This window comes from Mesoplodon mirus, assembly GCF_964341445.2.
Source record: "Mesoplodon mirus genome assembly, chromosome: 8".
In the NCBI taxonomy this organism is placed as follows: domain Eukaryota; kingdom Metazoa; phylum Chordata; class Mammalia; order Artiodactyla; family Ziphiidae; genus Mesoplodon; species Mesoplodon mirus.
In genome coordinates this window covers 44,545,850-44,567,103 of record NC_138984.1, presented here as the reverse complement: position 1 = coordinate 44,567,103, position 21,254 = coordinate 44,545,850, and the positions used below count along the sequence as shown (strand labels likewise).

Sequence of the window (21,254 nt, the reverse complement as noted above, 5' to 3'; positions counted from 1 at the left end):
ATTATTCTGTATTTTGCTTTTAGTTTAACGTGTCTTGGAGATCTTGCTATATTCGTACATATACATCTTCCTCATTATTTTATACAGCTGCATGATACTGCCTTGTGTGGATATACCATGATTCATTTAACTAGTCCCACGTTGATGGATACTTGAGTTGTTTCTAGTCTTTTGCCATTATAAGTAATACCACAGTAAATAACATCATACGTATCATATTTTGTTGATTCTGAGGTGTATTTTTCCACATTTTAACAATCTTTCAAGTTGAGGTATAAAATTTATGACTTGCCATCGTTTAATTGGCAATTATATTTCATGTATATGTAGGTGCTTCTGTGGGAGAGATTCCCAGCAGAGGGATCCCTAGGTCCAGGGAAAATGCATTTATAGTTCTGATAGACAAAATGCATTTTAATCTCATGTAGCCTTAAGCATTCGTCTTAAATGGCCATTTTTTTTCACTTTATCCTAAATTATACTGATCCATGAAGGGTGTCATGGGATACAGTCCTCCTTGATTTTTTTCCTTTTTCATTATGTGGTACTCATTAATACTTATTGAGTACTTTCTGTGTGAGGCATTCTTAGATAGTGTGCAATAAATTTAAAATGTGTAATATAACTGTGTCTGCCTGTTTCCCCAGTGTTAATTTAGAAATGATAAAAAGTCTCTTTTTCACTATTTTAATGTTCATTATGAAGTCTTATTTCTGGTGGCAGGGCTCCAGGGTTATATGTTTTGGTGGAAGCTTATAGATTGAGGTGCCTTTAGAAAAAATTTGTTACCTTCTCAAGTTTTTCCCTCTCCCCCATTCCCCTCAGATCAAAATGTGGAGAAAGAGATGAATTATCCCCGAAGAGAATTAAAGTGGAGGTATGATTATGTATTATATTTTCTTTTGCTAATAATGTTTGCTTACTAGTTCAAACTAAAAAAAAAGAATGCTCCCATCAACTAGTGAAAAAATGTGAATTGTAGAATCTTAAAAATTATATAGAATTTGCTTTGAAGTTGCTTTGAAGTATCTATAGTAATTTGAACTAAGATACTCAGAAAGTTCTTAGAAGGAAACAACAATGATGAGCTTGATGTCCAGTCAGTTTATCAAAGGTTGATTTGTAAATAGATGTTTCTTACAGATTTAAAACTCTTTACTGGTTAAACTATTCCTTTTATAATTTTATTTACATCATTAGTCATCTTATCAAATAGACTGAGAGGAGCTAAGGTTTAATTTCTTTATATTAAATATCTGAGAGAAGTGACAGTTTAGTGGCTGCAAGTTATGGGGACTTTACTGTAATTAAAAGCCTCTTTTAGGGGATCATGGTTGAGGCAGTCCTTCTGATTTTAGACCTGCGAGTCGTAAGGTGAGTTGAGCAAGAAAAATGTGTTTTTCTTAGGGCTCTCAGAACTGGTTTCAGAATGACTGCTCCTTAATTTGGATTGAGTACTTTTTTAAAGGCCAGTCTGCAGCAGAGCAGAAGTTTGAAGTCAGGAAACTCCTTCCTTTTTTTCTTGGGCGGGGGATGGGGGTCGGTACTCTTAGCCATTCATTATTTAATTTCAAGTTAAAGAAAACAAGCTATGTTTAACTACCCTAAATTTCCATCATCAAATTATTCTTACTAGTAACTTGTTAGTAGCATCTGTTTGTATGTAATAATCTTTCATTTATACCAAAGCCAGAGTTAATCTTTTAAAAACATAAATCCCTTTTCTACTGTGCCTAGAATAAAATCTACGCTTTTTCCTGAGGCATCTAAGACCCTGCATGATCTGACTCTGGCTTGCATCTCTAACCTCACCTGCTACCACACTTCCCCATTCTTACTGTGTCCCAGCTCCACTGACCGACTTTCTGTTCCTGGAACACGTCAAACTCATTTGTGCCTCAGCCCTCTCTGTTTGTTCCCCCTCTGTAGATCTTTCTGTAGATCTTCACATGGCTTCAGTTTATAGCAGAGAGTTTCCTCTGACTTCCCTGCTTCCCTTTCTAGAGAGGCACTGTTACCCCAACATCACATTAAGGCTCTTTGTCCTGGCTTGTTTTGTTTTCATAGCACTTACCAGTGTCTGAAACTATTATATATTTATTTTTAATTTATTATTGGTCTGCCCCATTAGATGACAATAGAGCTCTTATCTGTCTATCCACTACTTTTACTTAGTTTATAATAGTGCCTTGCACTTAATAGAACTTAATAAAATCTGTTAGGTGAAATGATGAATGGCCATGGGTAAACATCTTTGACTTCTGAAAGCTTTAGCCCCAAGCAGTAGTTCTCAAAGAAGAGAAAAATGTTGTCCAAAACGAGCACCTTTTAAAAAATTGTGCTTATATTTGTAATCTATCTCACTGTTAGCTCTGGAATAATGTTTAAGATGGGTTAGCCTCAGATACCACTCAAAAAATTTATTGAAATGATCTAAGGCCATTGAAAGAGCTAACTAGTGAAACAGTTTTCTCCTGTTGCATCTCAAGATAATGAGTAAGAGAGTATCCCTGTGGATTTAGCTGTTAGTGACTCTACCACTGAAAGGGAAATTGGATAAACAAAGAAACTGCTAAAAGGCATGTGCCATTGGAGAATTTAGAGGAAAGAAGGTACAAAACCTACCCAATGGCCAGTAAAAGTAGGCAGCTACTAGGTTAGAAATTACGTCCGCCTCTTTCTCACCATTGGCTCTCCATGTCATCATGACTCAAGCTGTTCTCACATTTAAGCCCTGTTTTGTCTAGCTTCAGAGGTCACTAGTGAACGTTGAAGTTTGAAATCATGAATCTCATGGACTCTTGGAGCTATAGTGTTTTCTTGTTAGGCTGTGTTGATAAGTCTTTCTGACCCTCTCAATGGCCCTGATCTGAAATGTAAACAAATTGTTTCTTGTATCCAGTTACAGTGTTGTGAGTTTCTTTTTAGGAGCTCACAGTGTTAGGTTATAGCATTAGATGTGACCCTTCTAGTCCTTTATATTCCACTAGAGATAATTGAATTATAGTTCTATATGATTAGTTTGTTACTTTACTAGACATCACAAAGCCATTTGAACAGTTGCAGATTTAGAGTTAAGATAATCAGTGTTTCCTTTTTCTGTGAATAACAATTCTAACTCTTCCTAAATAGACAAGTGACTAATCAACCCCAGGTGTCTGTAAATGTTCTTATACTAAACTCTTGATTTTGTTTCCCAGAAATGAATAGCGACTTTACCTTTGAATTTAGGACAGTAGTTTACTTTTGTTGGTTTGTTTTAATTTTGTCTTATTTTTGCTTAGTTTTTTAAAAAAGTTTGTGTTTTGCAGAGCATCAATATCTGCAAAATGTGTGTGTTATACATGTGTGTATACCTACACATGTATATAGTGTAATGTGTAATCCTTTGCAAAATACACAATATTGGCATAAATGCTGTCTAAATTCTCTTGTGGTATACTCTAAGTCACATTCAAGATACTGGAGCTGTTCATTTGGTTGTGGAAGCTGATACTGAGGTAGTTAGTATTGGTCGTATAGGGTTACTATTCCCCTAAGAAGATTTTTCACCAAGCGTTAGTGCTTTATTTATGTCTACCTTCTCTATGTCTACTGGGGAGAAGGAGAATTTCTGGCATGAGGAGAGATTAGAGGAGGCTTTATTGAAGAGATACCATCTGAGCTGGGTTTTAAAAGAAGGGTAGGATTTCAGAAGGTAGGGATGTGGGGTCGAGGGTGGAGGGGAGTTGCAAAGAAAGACCAGCATGGGCAGAGACACAGAGGTAAGAAAATACTCTGTGTGTTTAGAGAACAATGAGACCAGTTTGTCCAGAATATGTGGCTGACACAAAGGACAGTCATAAGTAAAACTACAAAGATTTTAGAGTTCTTTGAACATACTGTTTGTCTTATTTGATTATTTGTTTTGTGATTCTTAGCTTATTAACTCTCTATTAAGAAAAAGTAATATAAAAATAAACTTAAGCTTAGCCCACTGTAAAGCAGTATAAGATTCCTAATTACTAGGCTCAAATTAATGAGTACTTTTTTCTCTTCCTTTTCATCTTTATTTTTCCAAAATCCTTGACAGCAACCAATGAGCATACATGCCAAGTTGCTAAGTTTTTTCAGTCTTAAAAAGATCATTTTTAAGATCAGAGAACAAAAAGAAATGTCATGTCCAGTAGATGACATAGAAATAACTCAAAATAGACGTGTAAAGGAAAGAGAAACGTTTTCTTGTATGCCGTTTTCAGTGCATGAGTATACACTAAAAAAAATTAGTGCTTTGTTCAAGCTCAGTAGTTGTTTACTTATTGCTAAATGATGTATTTTTCTGATGTTTGTGAAGGGTTGGGTGAAATGAAATTTTAAAATCCTTGTCTTATTTTTCTCCTCTTATTGTATAGTAGGTTGTTCCTGCCCTAAGGACAGTTAACTATTTATTTGATTGTCATTGTTGTTGTCGTTGTTTAGTATCAGTGTATATGTTGTGAAGTACTCAGGATAATCTCTTGTCCTTGAATAGTGCTCCTTCCTACAGGGCATGTAAGACATTAAAAAACAGAGATTTTGAACTTTATAGTTCCTAGAATATATGAGATAGTCACAGAGAAAAAAGCCTGCTAACTTCAGGAGGCCTTATTAGGGTAGCCTGTCATTTGGAATGCAGCCTCTAAGAAAAGCCTCTTTAGCCCTATATGTCAGTACGTGAGGTTTGGGAATATCCTACTGAGGCTAGATGAATAGCTTGTCCACCTGGAATACAACCTTCTGTGTGAATCTGCTTTCAGCTAAACTGCAAATGGATTATGCTTACTCTTTTCTTTTTGATCAGAGGCCTCAAATCCAGCTCTGGGTCAGTTGTAGAAATAACTGTTTTTTTTTTTTTTTGAAATAACTGTTTTTATTGAATCTGTTGTATGCCTGTCCCTGCTAGGCATTTGAAATCATCACAGACCTGTCTACTCTATATGGAGGCTTTATGATTTCCATTTACAGCCAAGGAAAGACTCAGAAAGGGCTTGGTAACCTGCCCAACTTTCCACATTGCAGTGGCAGAGCCAGGGCTTCAAGTCTAGGTCTGACTTCTAAACTTCAAAGCAATACCACTCTCCTGGGTGCTAATGAGCATTCACAAAGCATCTTAGGTGTGAAAAACGCTATTTGGATTATACCTTTCCTCCTGCTAGTATGGTAAGCAGGGCAAAGTGTGCACAGGATTGGTAGTCTTTGAAGAAGGGGGAAAGAATCACAGTTATTTTCTAATGCAAGGAAATTCAACAATTATACATTTTGAGTAGAAAATTTAACAATACAAGATATCACCATTTGACATAACTTATTTTTTACAATGAAGAAAAACAGTGTGTTGGGAAGATAAACAGTAAATCAAGAAAAATTAGTTTGACTTATTTATACTCTACCTGTGACAGAACATATTTAAGATGGCTTGACTACTAGTTAAAGGAGATGAAAAATCAAGAGCCAAAGTCCCTGGCTCTCGTCTCCCTCTCAGTTTTTTTAAAATTAGTTATAAGTGGATTCAGTTGATATCTTTTCTTTTTCATCAAGAACATCTCCTATGAATAAACCCTGTCATTGCCTCCAGTATAATAAGTATTAGAAGAGAGGAAGGATGTGTAAAACAACCAGTCTCAGCCCTGGCGATGGTAGCTGACTAAATGGACGGTTACTGTTCATTTCTCGTCTGTCAGTTTTCTTCGTTCACTGAAATTACTGGAGACTAGGCAAAGAGATGAGAGGTGACAGCATTCTTCATCATGTGTGGGCTGGGAGCGCAAAGTAATCAGAGATAACTGGATGAAAGAAATGAAGTTTCTTAATAGAGCCCAGAAAGTCAGAGAATCGGGGCTTGAAAAAGAAAGACTTAGAGGAAACATCTGCTAGCAGTTCCAGTGGGTTGGGGGTGGCAGAGTGAGGAAGGGGGAGGGAAGAGGGTCAGAATACCCACCTACGCTGTTACTAAGCTTGTTGAAAAGAAAGCTGGTCTAATCTGATGTAGACTCTTCCCCTCTGGATCAGAAAAACAGAAGCATTACAATCTGCTATTCATATAGAAAGTGTGAGTAGAGAAAGGGAAAATGCACGTGTGAGGCCGAGAACATCTGTTGGAACAAGTTGTTTTAAAGATAGCTAAGCAGTGTTTTAAAGCAACTTGCTAGTATTTGGTGGAAAGGATGAGGAGGAATGGGGGTGGAGACCAATGCGATGAGAGTAATTAGGTCATGAACAGCATCCCACCCTATATCTTTTATTTTCTCAGTGCTTAGCCTCAGAGTCTCATAAGGGAACACTGTGATTAATGGCAGCAGCCAAGAATATGACAAGAAGATAAATTGCTCATAGCATGGTACAGCTGGTTCCTGGGAAAAAGGCTTCAGAGACATATAAAAAGAGTCCTGTAGCAAACATAATGTGAAAGAGACCATTTTCTTGGGAATGTTCTCACTTTTATTTCTAAGTCCTATATTTTGGGGTACAAACCTACTTTATATGTCATGAAGTAACAGCTACTCAGTCCAGTAGTCTTCCCATGCACTATGAACTGTCGAAGATTGAGAGAAAATCGGAATGAGTAATGTACCCAGTTGCAGAGAGACCACTGATCTGTGTTATTTATTGTTATTTATTTCTTATTGCATGCTTGTATTTCTCTCTATTAATGATGGAGCAGTGTCCATTTTCTAAAAACTTTCGCATGTAGAGCTTGAAGTTCCCCCTTCCAGCTTTTCAATATTCTCATGGTTAATAATCCTAATAATGGTACAACCATATATTTGTATAGCAGTGTATACTTTTTCAAACTTTATTATTTGCATTACTTTATTTAATCCCCACAAATCTCCATTGGGCAGTTAAGCTGTGTTTTAATCTCCATTTAAAAACTGGGAACACCGGAAATAATGAGGTTAATTTTCTTGCCTGATATTACACTTCTGGTTCCTAACATGAGAAGATTAGATCACTCCTTTCTCCTTCTGCAAGCTCCATCAAAGATAATATTGAGATATTCGAGCTCCTGGGGGTTCTGGCCTGGGCTCACTCCACTCAGGGCCTCATGGGCTGGAACTCTCCAATCTGGTTCTCCAGCCCTGACCTTACCCCAGGTTCCAGAGTCAGTGCATCTGCCTACCGGAGGTCTCACCAGCAGCAGATCGGACTCAGTATGTCCCCAGCGAAATTCATCAACTTTCTGCTCTCTCCTCAAACCTCCTGGTCTTGAGTTTCTGAGTCTAGTGAATGTTATCACCAAACTCACAGTTGCCTAAGCCATATCTCAGGAATTCTTGTATTTCTCTGTTGCATCTGCCATTGTGTGGGACTAGGCCACTAGTCTCTGTCTTCACTACAGCCCTCTAACCACCATCCTGGACGCCCCTCCCCCAGTACATTGTCCCCATCTCATTCTGATTGGGTTTTCTAATGCAGATCTGATCAGTCTTTTCCCTAGACCTTCAAGGACTTCTGTTTGCATTTAGGATAAAATCTAAAATTCTTAACATGACTTACAAGGCCTCATAGAATTTGGCCCTGGGTTTCCAGCTTCTCAGACCACTCCCTCTTAGTGTATTCCCTGTGTTACCTATATTACCGTATTAAGTATTTTCCAGTTTCTCAAGGGTATCTTGTTCTTTTTGCCTCTAGGCCTTTATATAAAGCTGCTCTCTTTCCCTAGAGATCTCTTTTCTTTCAAGTCTCAACCAAGACATCATGCCCTCTGGGAAGCCTTCCCTGACACAGTGACTCCCCTGTGCTCTGGATCACTTTGTCCATTTCCCTTTCTACACTGTATTTGTCGGGAGGGCAGGAGTCATTGTATCCCCATCACTGAGTTCAGAGGATAGAACCTGTTAGGCAAACAAGATTGAGTGAATAAACAAGTGTTTCTAGATTTCCATTGTTTTTTCACTAAAATAGTTCCCCACCAATATAGTCAATATTCTCTTGGTGGTTTTAGTGTTAAATGCCTAGCTCATTCTCTAAGATATCTATACTATGTAAATATTTCTAAAATTTATCTTATTCCCCCTGTATCACAGAGATATAGTAATATCACTTACAGCATGCTATTGTTTTACTCTGATTAAATCTGGTGGCTTTTTGGGTTAACCTAGTAAGTATCAGTAACAAACATTTATTGGGTTAATTTCTGCATGCCACACATTGTGCTGAGTGTTTTTCAAGAACTTTTTGCTTCTTTAAAATTGTTCTGAAGTTAGCTGGGTACTGTGGTAACCCCCATTTTTAAAAATTTTCTTAAAGAATTTTTTAAATTTATTTTAAAAATTATTTTTTATACAGTTTTTAAAGGTTGCTTTCCATTTAGAGTTATTATAAAATTATTGGCTATATCCCCATGTTTTACAATATATCCTTGAGTCTGTCTTATACCCGAGAGTTTGTACCTTTACTCCCCACGCCTATATTATGCCCCCACTAACTGGTAACCACTAGTTTGTTCTCTATATCTATGAATCTGCTTCTTTTTTGTTATATTCACTAGTTCGTTATATTTTCTTAGATTCCACATATAAGTGATACACAGTATTTGTCTTTCTCTGTCTGACTTACTTAGCATAATGCTCTCCACATCCATCCATGTTGCTGCAAATGGCAAAATTTCATTCTTTTTTATGGCTGAGTAATAGTCCATTGTATATATATATACCACATCTTCTTTATCCATTCATCTGTTGGTAGACACTTAGGTTGCTTCTGTATCTTGGCAATTGTAAATAATGCTGCTGTGAACATTGGGGTGCATGTATCTTTTCAAAATAGTGTCTTTGTTTCTTTCGAATATATAAGCAGGAGTGGAAGTGCTGGGTCATATGGTAGTTCTATACTACAAAGCTGCAGTAATCAAAACAGTATGGTATTGGCACAAAAATAGACACAGAGATCAATGGAATAGGATAGAGAGCCCAGAAATAAACCCACATAGTTATGGCCAGTTAATCTACGAGAAAGGAGGCAAGACTATACAGTGGAGAAAGACAGTCTCTTCAGTAAGTGGTGCTGTGAAAACTGGACAACTACATGTAAAAGAATGAAATCAGAACATTCTCTAACACCATATACAACAATAAGCTCAAAATGGATTAAAGATCTAAATGTAAGACCAGATACTATAAAATTCCTAGAAGAAAACACAGGCAGAACACTCCTTGACATAAATCACAGCAATATTTTTTTGGATCTGTCTTCTAAAGTAAAGGAAATAAAAGAAATGCCCCTATTTACTGTTGTGAGTCTCATAAAGGTGGCAACTCAAGAATTTTGTGATTTTAGCATAGGCTTTGAAGCTAATCTCTGTAGCTATAAAATGAGGGAAACCCAGGGTTGTTTGTGTGAGGATTAAATGAGACAATATAAGTAAATTACAGAACATAGTCAGGAACTGGTTCGTTGTAGGCACCTGAAAAATGATAGCTGCTCTTATTGATGTCGTTTTCTAAATCTCCTACTAGCTTGCCTCACTGAACTTTAGAACTTAAATTAAAGGAGAGTTTGTTAAAGATAAAGCTGGATTTTTAGGCCTAAGTAAATTCTTAGGAGAAAAATGGAATGACTAAGAAAAGTGCACTTTTCATTTAGATTTCAAGTACATACACTTGTATAAAATTCATTCTAGCTCAGTTAATGATTATATTCTATACATTCCTCTAAGCCCAGGGTCCTTGGTCTTATAGGGGCCTAGAAAGGTGGCTATTTTTAATAATTTAAAAAGGCTGATTGTATAACCCACCATGGAGCTACATAAGACTATTTCAAGATGTTAAATTTATTTGCTCTTGATTCTAATTATTTATTTCATGTCTTTGAATTTTAAAAAATGGGAAATTAATTATTACCTAGGAAATGAATTTTGGTAGATGAAGTATTTGAAAACATGAGATTTGCAGTGGAGAAATAATTTTTTGAAAAAACCCCAATGGGGAAAATCTTTGAACCAGTGTTTCATATTTCAAATAAGGTACATATTTTGTTATTATTACAACTTTTTCTGCTCTGTTATTATATAACAACTTCAGTTTTTCATTATTCACCCTTTGCTACAAATATACAGCTTTATCAAACAAGGAGAGAAATGTTTTGGAGGTTAATGACAATGTCTTTGAGGGTTCCTTGAGTAGGTTTCAGTAAAGTTAGTAAAACCATGCTATCATGATGTTTGTAGTTATAAATTTCATGTGGAGCACTAAACAGGCCAAAAAAAACCTTGATAAAATTAGTAAACGGATTTGCATATATGTGTGTGTGTGTGTGTATGGTATAAAATGGAAATAACTTAAGTTGAAGTGTTGTGCAGGAGTACAGTGCCCCAAGTACACTCTACTTAATATAAGAATATACTTATACGGGCTTCCCTGGTGGCGCAGTGGTTGAGAGTCCGCCTGCCGATGCAGGGGATATGGGTTCGTGCCCCGGTCCGGGAGGATCCCACATGCCGCGGAGCGGCTGGGCCCGTGAGCCATGGCCGCTGAGCCTGCGCATCCGGAGCCTGTGCTCCGCAAGGGAAAGGCCACAACAGTGAGAGGCCCGCATACCGCAAAAAGAAAAAAAAAGAAAAAAAAAAGAATATGCTTATATTTAATATAAGAATATACTAGTTAATATAAGAATACATATAAATAAGAATATATAAGAATACACACTGATACTCAGCAGTTATTATATGCTAAAGGCAATATCTCATTTACTTTATCTCACAACAACCCTAATAGATAGGTTCTCTTATTCTTATTATTCATATGAAGGAACTAAAGTTCAGAAAGGTTAAGTTACTCATCCAGTGTCATGTAGCTAGTAAGTGGTGGTGGAATCGGAACACAAGTGCAGGTCTTTCTAATTCCAAAGCCCTATCGCATGTCCTTTGAACTGGTAAAGGAGAAATCACAAGTCAGCATGGAAGAATTCCGCAGAAATTCAGATTGGGAATTTACCTTGGACTTTTACCACATTACATATAACAAAATAAATTCCAGATGGGATAGAGAGTTAAATTTAAAAAACAAAAGAAGCAATAAAATAAAGCTTTAGAAAACTAGAGGGTAGATTTGAGTACTTCTCAAATCTCTAAAGGAGAATGTCTTTTTGAATTGTATAGTAATAGAAGTAATCACAAAGTAAAATATAAGTATATACAACTATAGTATACAAAATTAAAAATTTTTTTGATTATCAAAACAAAAGTATAAATTGGCAACAATTAGGAAAACAACACCCAGTACTGGCAAGGAAAACTGTCATATATTGCTTATGATACAATAAAGCAATAAAGGCCCTTGAGTAACATATGTAAAGGACATAAAAATGTTCATCCCTTTGCACTAATTCTACTTCTGGGAACCTATTATATTAGATCATCTAAACTATGGAAAATGCTGTCTCCATGAAAATATTTTTGCAGTGTTTTTCATAAAACCAAAAATAAGGCAAATAATCTAAAAGTCCAATATGAAGATAGTGATTAAACTGTCAAACCACCAGATGAAATGTTATATAATCATTATTATCAATGATCATAAAATCTATGTTCCAGTGTAAAACACTGTGGATGTGTAAACTTTTTAATCTTTTTCATTTATGTTTTTATTGAGGTTACAACTGTAGAAATAAGGTAATTATACCTTGAGAGACTGAAATCAAGTATTGTACATTAAAATCTTAATCACGATTATTCAGGTAATAGGATTAAGGTGGATTTCTCTACTTTATTTTCTGAGTTTTTGATAATATGGTTATTTTAAAGTAAAAAGGACATATTCTTTGACCCACAGGATGGGTTTCCAGATTTCCAGGACTCCGTGCAGACACTCTTCCAGCAGGCTAAAGCTAAGAGTGAGGAACTCGCTGCTCTTAGTTCACAGGTAACGTCAGCCACCAGTTACTATTTCATAACAGCATCTGTAGGTTAAAAAATAAATGGCTGCTTCGACTAGCTTCAGTTTTAAATTCAGTTTCATCCAAAGACTGAATTTATTTCTGGTTGTTTTTACAATGTCATCTGATCCACAGCTGTATCAGTGAGATAGCAGTATCAACTAGGTTTAGTTTGCTTTGTGAGCAGAACCCGACATCTGCTACTTATTTATTCTTTGAAGTTTTGTAGGAATTAATACAGATTCTCTACTTAAGAAAGAAGCAACTTGATACCAGGAAAACAGCCATGTTGATTATGTGTGTAATACAACTCTGAGATAAAATAGTTCTAGTTCTCAATAATATATTAATAGTCAACATTGTAACTATTGTTGAATCATTTCAATTCATGTATAATGAAAAATTAATTAATATGTAGCTTCAGGTGCTTTTGCTGCTAAGTTATTTAATCGTGTACAGAGAAATTAACATTTTAAAAAGTCATTTTTGCCTTTTAGAAAGTACTGTAAGTTTTATTCCTGTTGATCTTCTCACTAGTGACTGCTTTTGGTCAGATTTAGTAGTGCCAAGTTTTGTGTTTTCATGTTAAGAGGATGAAAAATACATTCCCCCCTCAGAAATCTTACTGAAATTTTATTAATTAATTAGTAACAAATTTAAATGGATTAAAATTATGGTTCCTTTTGATCTCATTTATTTATTTATTTATTTATTTATTTATTTATTTATTTATTTATTTATTTTAACATCTTTATTGGAGTGTAATTGCTTTACAATGGTGTGTTAGTTTCTGCTTTATAACAAAGTGAATCAGCTATACATATACATAAATCCCCATATCTCCTCCCTCTTGCTCTTCCCTCCCACCCTCCCTATCCCACCCTTCTAGGTGGTCACAAAGCACTGAGCTGATCTCCCTGTGCTATGCGGCTGCTTCCCACTAGCTATCTGTTTTACATTTGGTAGTGTATATATGTCCATGCCACTCTCTCACTTTGTCCCAGCTTACCCTTCCCCCTCCCCGTATCCTCAAGTCCATTCTCTACACCTGCGTCTTTATTCCTGTCCTGCCCCTAGGTTCTTCAGAACCTTTTTTTTTTTTTTAGATTCCATATATATGTGTTAGCATACGGTATTTGTTTTTCTCTTTCTGATTTTCTTCACTCTGTATGACAGACTCTGGGTCCATCCACCTCACTACAAATAACTCAACTTCGTTTCTTTTTATGGCTGAGTAATATTCCATTGTATATATGTGTCACATCTTCTTTATCCATTTGTTTATTTGATTCAGAATAATAGTATAAGCTTTCATCCTATTCTGTGAGTTAATATATTTCACCTATTGATTTTTACTACTGTGAATCAGGATTGTTTGTAACATATATATAATTTTATATAGTAGATGCCTTGTATTGCTCTTCTATATAGCATGGCAGTGATTCCTGTCTGTGTATTTTGACTATTACCTCCTTGGCAGAATATCACTGCTTTGACTATTATAGGTATTATCACACATAGGTAATTAAGAGCAGTGTATAGAGAAGGGACTTAGAGAACACATGTAGAGATAAATTTATATGTCAGCCAACTAATTGTGTACTTTAAAACGTCTTTTTATGATGGGTTGGAAAATACTGCAGTTTCATTCCATGATGAAGGTGAAGATCCTCATTGGCACTGGTGTTTTTCTGCATAATTTGCATTGCTTAATTTTAGAGGGAGGTGTGTTTGTCTTGTTCTTCTATACAGCCGTTTTACACCTTTTCTCCCCCAAATATACTGTCATCATATCAGAGTTTGTGTAGTGCCAGATCCTAAAATAAAAATGCCAAGACTTCACCCTGTGTTTTAGAAGCAGTTTATAACAGATGTTGCTGTTGCTCTGAGGTTCCTTTTTAAAAAAATCTTTAAAAGGACTCGGTATCTTAGAAAACAAAGCTAAGGTTATTTTGCTTTTGAGCTAGAATGGAATTCTCTTTACAGGATTGCGCAGAAAGCTTTTCTCCTTTCATACAAAATCTAACATTCTGTGTTTTAACATGATGATATAGACATCAGTGCATATTTATGGAACGTGTATACCACATGAAGTATGAACTAATTTTAATGACTACTAAATATATTTGCTGCAGTCTGAAATTGGCATCTTTAAACCATTAAAAAACCTAGAATGTTTTAGTTACTTTATTTTCACTTTACTTACTAGCAGCCTGAAAAGGTGATGGCAAAGCAGATGGAGTTCCTTTGCACCCAAGCTGGCTATGACAGACTGCAGCATGCTGAAAGAAGACTGTGTGCAGGACTTTACAGGCAAAGCTCAGAAGAGCACAGCCCTAATGGCTTGACTTCTGATAATGCTGATGGACAAGGTACATCTTTAGAGTGACCCACACCTTTAGAGCCAGCTACTCTGTGCACTTCCAAGGGAAACAAAAAATTGCTGATTTTTTAAACTTGATATTTTATAGGTTCTCTATCAAAATTTATTTTTAAATTGTCCCTTTTTCTAAAAAGGAAAGAATTCTTCCTGCAAATATAACTTGTAGAGTTTTTTTTTTAACCTTATTATCCCTAAACAATAGCTGGCACATGTGATTGACATGTATTTTGTAGAGGGTGGATGGGAATGGGAGATGTAAACAGTACAGATCATTTTTCCTGAAGAAATGGATTCCATGGGAGATGTTTATCGTTTTTTAAAAGATTAAAACTTTGGATTTTTTTAGACTTCATAAACAGATTTGTCTGAAATTTATAACATTTGGTTCCTAAGAGAATGTGGTGACTGCTTCTAAAGTACTACGACAGAGTACAGAGATTTGAAGAGACAGTATAAGAATGGAGAGACTTGTAGAAATTTTGTCTTTCAGGCTTCACATTGGCCTGTAGTCCCTATGAAAATATTTTGTGTGGTGTATACTTTGGAAATTGTTCTCTTTTTTTTTTTTTTTTTTCCGTACGCGGGCCTCTCACTGTTGTGGCCTCTCCCGTTGCGGAGCACAGGCTCCGGATGCGCAGGCTCAGCGGCCATGGCTCACGGGCCCAGCCGCTCCGCGGCATATGGGATCCTCCCAGACCGGGGCACGAACCCGTATCCCCTGCATCGGCAGGCGGACTCTCAACCACTGCGCCACCAGGGAGGCCCGGAAATTGTTCTCTTAAACACAGGTGTAGAAAGTTTTGATTCATGAGCATTTTTACTACTTTAAAAATTATTTCATTCTTTTTGTATCCACATGTGAAGAAAATCTCAAGTCATTGTCATTCACTCATTCAACAAATATTTTTTTAGTATCTCCTATGTGCCAGGCACACTTTTAGGCACTGAAAATGCAGCAGTGAATAAGATAAAGTCCCTGCTCCCTTGGAGCTTGCACTTGAGTGTAGGGAGATGTATAGCATATAGGTATAGAAATAGATCCTCTAGTTTCAAATAGTGATAGTGTTTGAAGAAAAACAATTTTGTAGGACCTTTTTTTATGTATTATTATACTTTTGTCAGAGAGTGGTTACTGTAGTCAAAAAAATAAGATTTGTTTCTAAGTAAGAATACCATCTTAACCAACATTCTTCAACTATAGAGTAAAACATTACACATCAGCAGATCAGAGTACTGGCAAAGAACATTCTTCCTTTTTAAAATATTACAGAAACTTTTTAGTAGAAGTCTTGTTTAACTTCTCCAGTCATCCTTGACAGTTAAGACTGGAGTTAAGGGACTTCCCTAGTGGCGCAGTGGTTAAGAATCCGCCTGCCATGCAGGGGACACAGGTTCGAGCCCTGGTCCGGGAAGATCCCACATGCCGTGGAGCAACTAAGCCCGTGCGCCACAACTGCTAAGCCTGGGCTCAAGAGCCTGCGAGCCATAACTACTGAGGCCCTTGTGCCTGGAGCCTGTGCTCTGCAACAAGAGAAGCCACCACGAGAAGCCCGCGCACTGCAATGAAGAGTAGCCCCTGCTCGCCACAGCTAGAGAAAGCCCACGCGCAGCAACGAAGACCCAACACAGCCAAAAATTAATTAATTAATTAGTTAATTTTTTTTAAAAAAAACTGGAGTTAAGATGCATAGGCATTAATGAAAGATTGGATGACTCTAATTTGTGACCCCAGGATAATCCAGTGTAGGGCAACAATTTGCTAAGTATGATGGATTTAGGTTTATGATAGAGTATGATTTGGCATATGAAACCTTTTTTACCATATCTGTTCTAATTATATTTTTTCGTGGATTTGCCATAGGTTTTGTTGTTGTTGTTGTTCTAGTAATGGGCAATTGGCTTGAAGCCATCTCTGTCTCTGTAGTATTTGTTGTTATGTGGTTAATGACCTGGCTTGGTAAAATGGTTGCACTAGTAAGAAAATGCCCTACAGAGGTGATGCATTATCTGCCAGAGTTGGAGTGCATACTGGAAATCTCAGTCTTTTGTTTAGTTTGTGATTAGCTCTTCAAAATATCCTGGCAGAATGGTAAATCTTGAGACTAGCATGAGTTGCCATTTTCCTCCTAAACTATTATTTTAGATATTTCTCCAGCTATTTAAATTCTTCCAGTGCCTGTTGACTTTCCTTACTTATTTCCTAAGGAGTGTTCAGGCGATTTGTGAAAACTTATTTTTAAGAAAAACCATGATGCGTATTTAATTACTCATATTGCTTTTTTTTCTTTTCGTTAGGCGAAAGACCTTTGAACCTCCGAATGCCTAATTTACAGAACAGACAAATCCATCATTTTGTGGTGGATGGGGAGCTGAGTAGACATTACTCCAGTGAGGCGAAGTCCCACTCATCAGGTGAGAATGTGGAATGTGATTAGAGGGAGTAATAGTTGAATAAAGCATCTTTCCATTCTAATCTCCTAACTTCCACTGTCCCCCTCCTTAAAAAAGGGTCATTACTAATAATGTTACTAGTCCGTTTTCTCCCCTTGGAAGTAATAGATTGCCATATTAATAGCCAGTCTTTTTGAGAACATGATATTCCAAAGGACTGACAGGGAAAAGCTCTTGAAGATTGAGATTATTTTGATTAGCTATTACATGAATGGTGACTTTATACACAATACTGAACCAGATAATAAATGGCTGGTTTCAGTTATGTAATTCCCTTTTCCAGCCTTTCATAATATGGACTGTTTGCTGTCCTGCTAAGAAAACCTTGTGTACCAAAATCTCAACTTTTCCTGCAGCTGCATTTGGGGGATGATATTTGTATTTCAGAAGTAAACTGAACTCCATAAAAGGACAAACTGTTCCTTATTATAGTTCGGTGTTTTCATGTTTTTATCCAAGTAAAATGAGTTATACAGACTTAAAGTATTAGACACCAACACCATTTGAAAGAATCTGGTATCATCCAATCTTTGAGTTAAAGTAACTTTAGGAGTTACTTGAAGTCAGTTGTTTCATCTGTAAAATAGAAATAATTTCTGCCTCATAGAATAGTTATGAGGATTAAACAAGATAGCCTATATGCATTGCCTGGCTGATGGGAACTCAGTAAATGGTAGCTACTATTTTTATTCCTCTTCTTATGCTGAATTTCTGTATAGAAAGGGAATTCATAAAGTGAACTGCCTAATTTCAGATAAGCTATTAATGTTGGTTACTTTTCTAGAATCCTTTTTAAGGTGTGTGTGTGTGTGTATGTGTGTGTGTGTGTATCCCCCAGTATTAGTACTTCATGTAAATATTACATTTTATTGTCATTCTGTAGTATTTGTTTGAGGTTGAAATAATTATTCATGTAACTCCAAGGAATGAGTCCTTAGGAAAATAGAATCTTCATTCTTTTATCCCTATTTCTCCCACCTTAAGGTTTCATGGCTAGAGAAACTTTTAAAAATAGTTCCATGTTTAAACATGGAAGTTGTTTCTCTGCCTCATGTCTTCATTGATAGATAGTAAATATTTTAGACAGTAACTTTGTTGTATACGAGTGACCAGTTTTATTTTATATATTTTATGTATCACTTTGGACCAAGCATTAAATAAAATTCAGTAGGTTCTATATGCTGTGTGCTTTACATACATTTTATGATTTAAGTCTCATATCACCCTGTATAGATACTATCCCCATTTTATAGATGAAGACACTAAGGCTTAGAGAGGTGTGTAACTTGCCCAGAGAGTATACAGCTAGTAATTGGCAGAAATGGAATATAAATCCAGAATCCAAACTCTTAACCTCAACTCTGTAAACATAAAAATTTTATATGGAATTGCAGAGTCATGAATAATTGATACTGCTTGCTTTGGAGGTTGGGGGTTTGTTTATAAGTTTGTTTGAGTTTGTTTTTTTGTGACCATTGATTTAAAGTATCAATACATTTTGTGTTTCTCTTTCTATACAGAGAGCCTGGGGATTTTAAAAGACTACCCTCACTCAGCTTTTACTTTAGAAAAGAAAGTCATCAAAACAGAGCCTGAAGATTCAAGATAGCTATGATTCTCCCACTGTTCTCTGGAAATGGCATCAGATTTAAGGATAATGCTCCATCATAGAAATAAGCCTTAATAACCAATGTTGCCTCATTCAGCACAAACAGATTTCATAGCCAAAGCTTAAGGACTGATACAGTAATCTGTGGAAACCAGGAAGACAGAACTACAGCCACAAAAGAAAATTAAGAGAATGTTATAATCTGTAACAGAAATACTGATCCACATTCCTCTGTAAGTCATTTTATGTGGAAAGGCTTACAAATTAATATTGTAAGCATTAATTATTTAAGAATGTACAATGTATTTGTATAATTTATAGAAGTAAAATCTAGATGTTGAGACCTGTTTGGGCCAATAGGTGTGGATACAGTTTATCTTACTTGAAATTTCATTGTCTACTTTAAGTGTGTTTTGCGTAAATATTATTGTATGTCAGAGTTTAGAATCTTTGCAGTCATAAAAAAGAAAGTTTAAGTGATGTAGTTACTGGCAAAGTTGCAATGACTTTGGAAAAATGGAAAGCAAATACTCAATTTAAGTCAGGAAAATGTTGTAGATTTAATATCTGATAAAATTGATTTTGTTTAATAGGAAATGTGTCATTTCTTAGTAGTCAAATGTCATTCTTACTGGCTTAATTAGGCACATAGTTAATAAATACTGGAGTAAGGTCCAAAAAATGAGCAATAGAGTAGAAAAACCTCTCTTACCTAGTTGACCCAGGTTACATTTTATGATAGCTACTTAAGGTATAACAAAAATAGGAAGCTATTAGTTGGACAGAGAACTAGAAACAAGTGGACAGATGTGTAAAAGCCTTGACTTAAAATTATTATTTCAGAATGTGTTATATAGATTAAGACATAGTAAGTTAACCCTAAATGTGATAAGGATGGTGACTGTTAACAAAGGCTATAATATATAGTAAAGTACTGTTTTATATCCAGAAATTCTTCTCTACACACCAGAGTCAGAGAAGCTAGATGGCTCTCCCTGGGGAACGTCTTCCCATGCAGACCATCACAAATTTAGACAATCAGTGCATCCACATTTGCAGGCATATTTCTATGGAGGTTTAGTTGACACATATTATTTATTTTACAATTTCATTTTCGTATACTTTTCAGATTTATGAATGCAGTTTTTTCTTAAAACTCATTTTAACTTGAAAATCTGTTTTAATTCTCCCTATTTAATTAATGGGTTGTATGCCTATATATGAGGGTGTGCTTAAATGTTAATAACATACTTGCATACTTACTAGAATTTCACATTGGAATCCATAGTGAAAAACAAATACTACTTCTACCAATTTACATTTTTTCTGTTGGTTTAAGAGAAGATGTTTGACAGCTTTACCTACTTCCTCCAGATTCATCTAAACCCAGATATTGCTGAGAAGAGTGTATTGACTTGGAATATGTGTTTTTTGTGTTGTTTTCGGTTCTGCTCTAGGTCATAACTATGTAAAAAATATTAAATTATAATCTATTATACTAAAATTCATCAGCCAAATGTTAGATGAAATGTCTGCACTGTAGTCTCTGATCACTGTCACGTATATAATTGCTTTTTCATTTTGATTTGTAGAATAGCTTTACAGTAGAAACACCAGTAAACAACTTTTATACTATTAAAAGGCTTTTTTTCCTTCCTAAATGTTTTAATTGTATCATAGTGTTTTGCCCACTGAAGAAGCTTTTTATGGACCTTGCAACTTTGTTGCTAGCTTGAGATTGATTATTGTGATTGTATTGTTCACTGTGCGTAGAAATAGTATGAATACAATTTACATAGATTGTTCAGTTTTTAATATTAGCCATAGAACTGGTTAGTATCTCAGTAGTTTCATGAAACGTTTCCCGTATTCTAATCTATTTTGAGAAATTCTGTGGGGTTTTTTTTAATTGTGTCTTATGGTTCAAGTTTGTAGATTTTAATAAGCAAAAATTTTTAAAGATGTGGTAATCTTACAACTAATATTTATCTTTCATGACCGCACAAACTGCATCTTTAAATCATAAATAAGTTTCCTTAGTATCATACTTTTCTGGTCTTTCATGCTTAGTGATAAGGGGGAAGCACAAGAAAAATTTCAGTAGAATACAGTTTTTATTTTGTAAACACTAATGTATTAAACCTGCTATACATTGAAGCAAATAATATATATTTTTATTTGAATTGTATATATGAATTGGATGTTATAACTAGTTGATTTTTTTTCATTGTGTTAGAGGTATTTTCACTGAACAAGGTCAATTGGTTACCTCAGTATTACAACCAATATAGTCCAAGGGACCATTTCTCCCCAAGTCTGTTTTGTACTTTGTTACGTGAAGTCTGCGTTTCTGTGACTATTAAAGCTGTTGGTGAGGTGGGATGAGTGCAGCTGCTTCCTGTGGCAATAAAGACTTTGTGTGCCCCACGTTTATCTCTGTTTATAGAGCTTTCTGCGTAGCACTCCTCACAGTAGTATTAGCCTACCTGTCTCCCCTCTCTCATTTGGTCTGGGCTTGAGTGTTAGGGGCCAGGGGCTTATTATACCTTGAGACTAAATATTATTGTCAGCTACCTTCATTTTTATAAAGTTTTTTGGCAGACAGGTACTCTGGTCTGTCAGAGAGAGAATTTGGTTTATTTTCTTCTCACTTAAGAGAATGTTACAAAGACATTTTGAAAACTACCCACCATGTCTAACCAACTACATTGATAAATAAAAGGGAGAACATTAGGATTTAACATTCATGATATGTTAATATTTGCAAAGTGTTAATGTGATTTGGTTTCAGTATTAAGGGCTAAGTATATGAAGTTCAACTAACCTGTGGTAGAGAATGAGCAGAAGCTTTGCAACAAAATTGTAATTGATGAGTTTGGTAGATTAGTAAAGAGCTTCAGTGCTGAGCCACGCACTCAG

General features: G+C 35.7%; 1 protein-coding gene across 4 annotated transcripts in view; it reads left to right on the top strand.

Annotated features, from left to right (window-relative positions):
- The window catches only part of NAB1 (NGFI-A binding protein 1), a 43,944-nt gene extending 23,182 nt beyond the window's left edge, over positions 1 to 20,762 (top strand). For 3 of the 4 annotated variants that reach the window (XM_082630751.1, XM_082630748.1, XM_082630749.1), the window contains 5 exons: positions 826 to 877; positions 11,790 to 11,879; positions 14,102 to 14,264; positions 16,571 to 16,687; positions 18,247 to 20,762. In XM_082630751.1, coding sequence (XP_082486877.1) covers positions 826 to 877; positions 11,790 to 11,879; positions 14,102 to 14,264; positions 16,571 to 16,687; positions 18,247 to 18,335 — 511 coding nt within the window. In that variant the 3' untranslated portion in view covers positions 18,336 to 20,762. The remainder of the gene's footprint in view (positions 1 to 825; positions 878 to 11,789; positions 11,880 to 14,101; positions 14,265 to 16,570; positions 16,688 to 18,246) is intronic. The other variant, XM_082630750.1, reaches the window with a different exon arrangement.
- Positions 20,763 to 21,254: the final 492 nt, after the last annotated feature.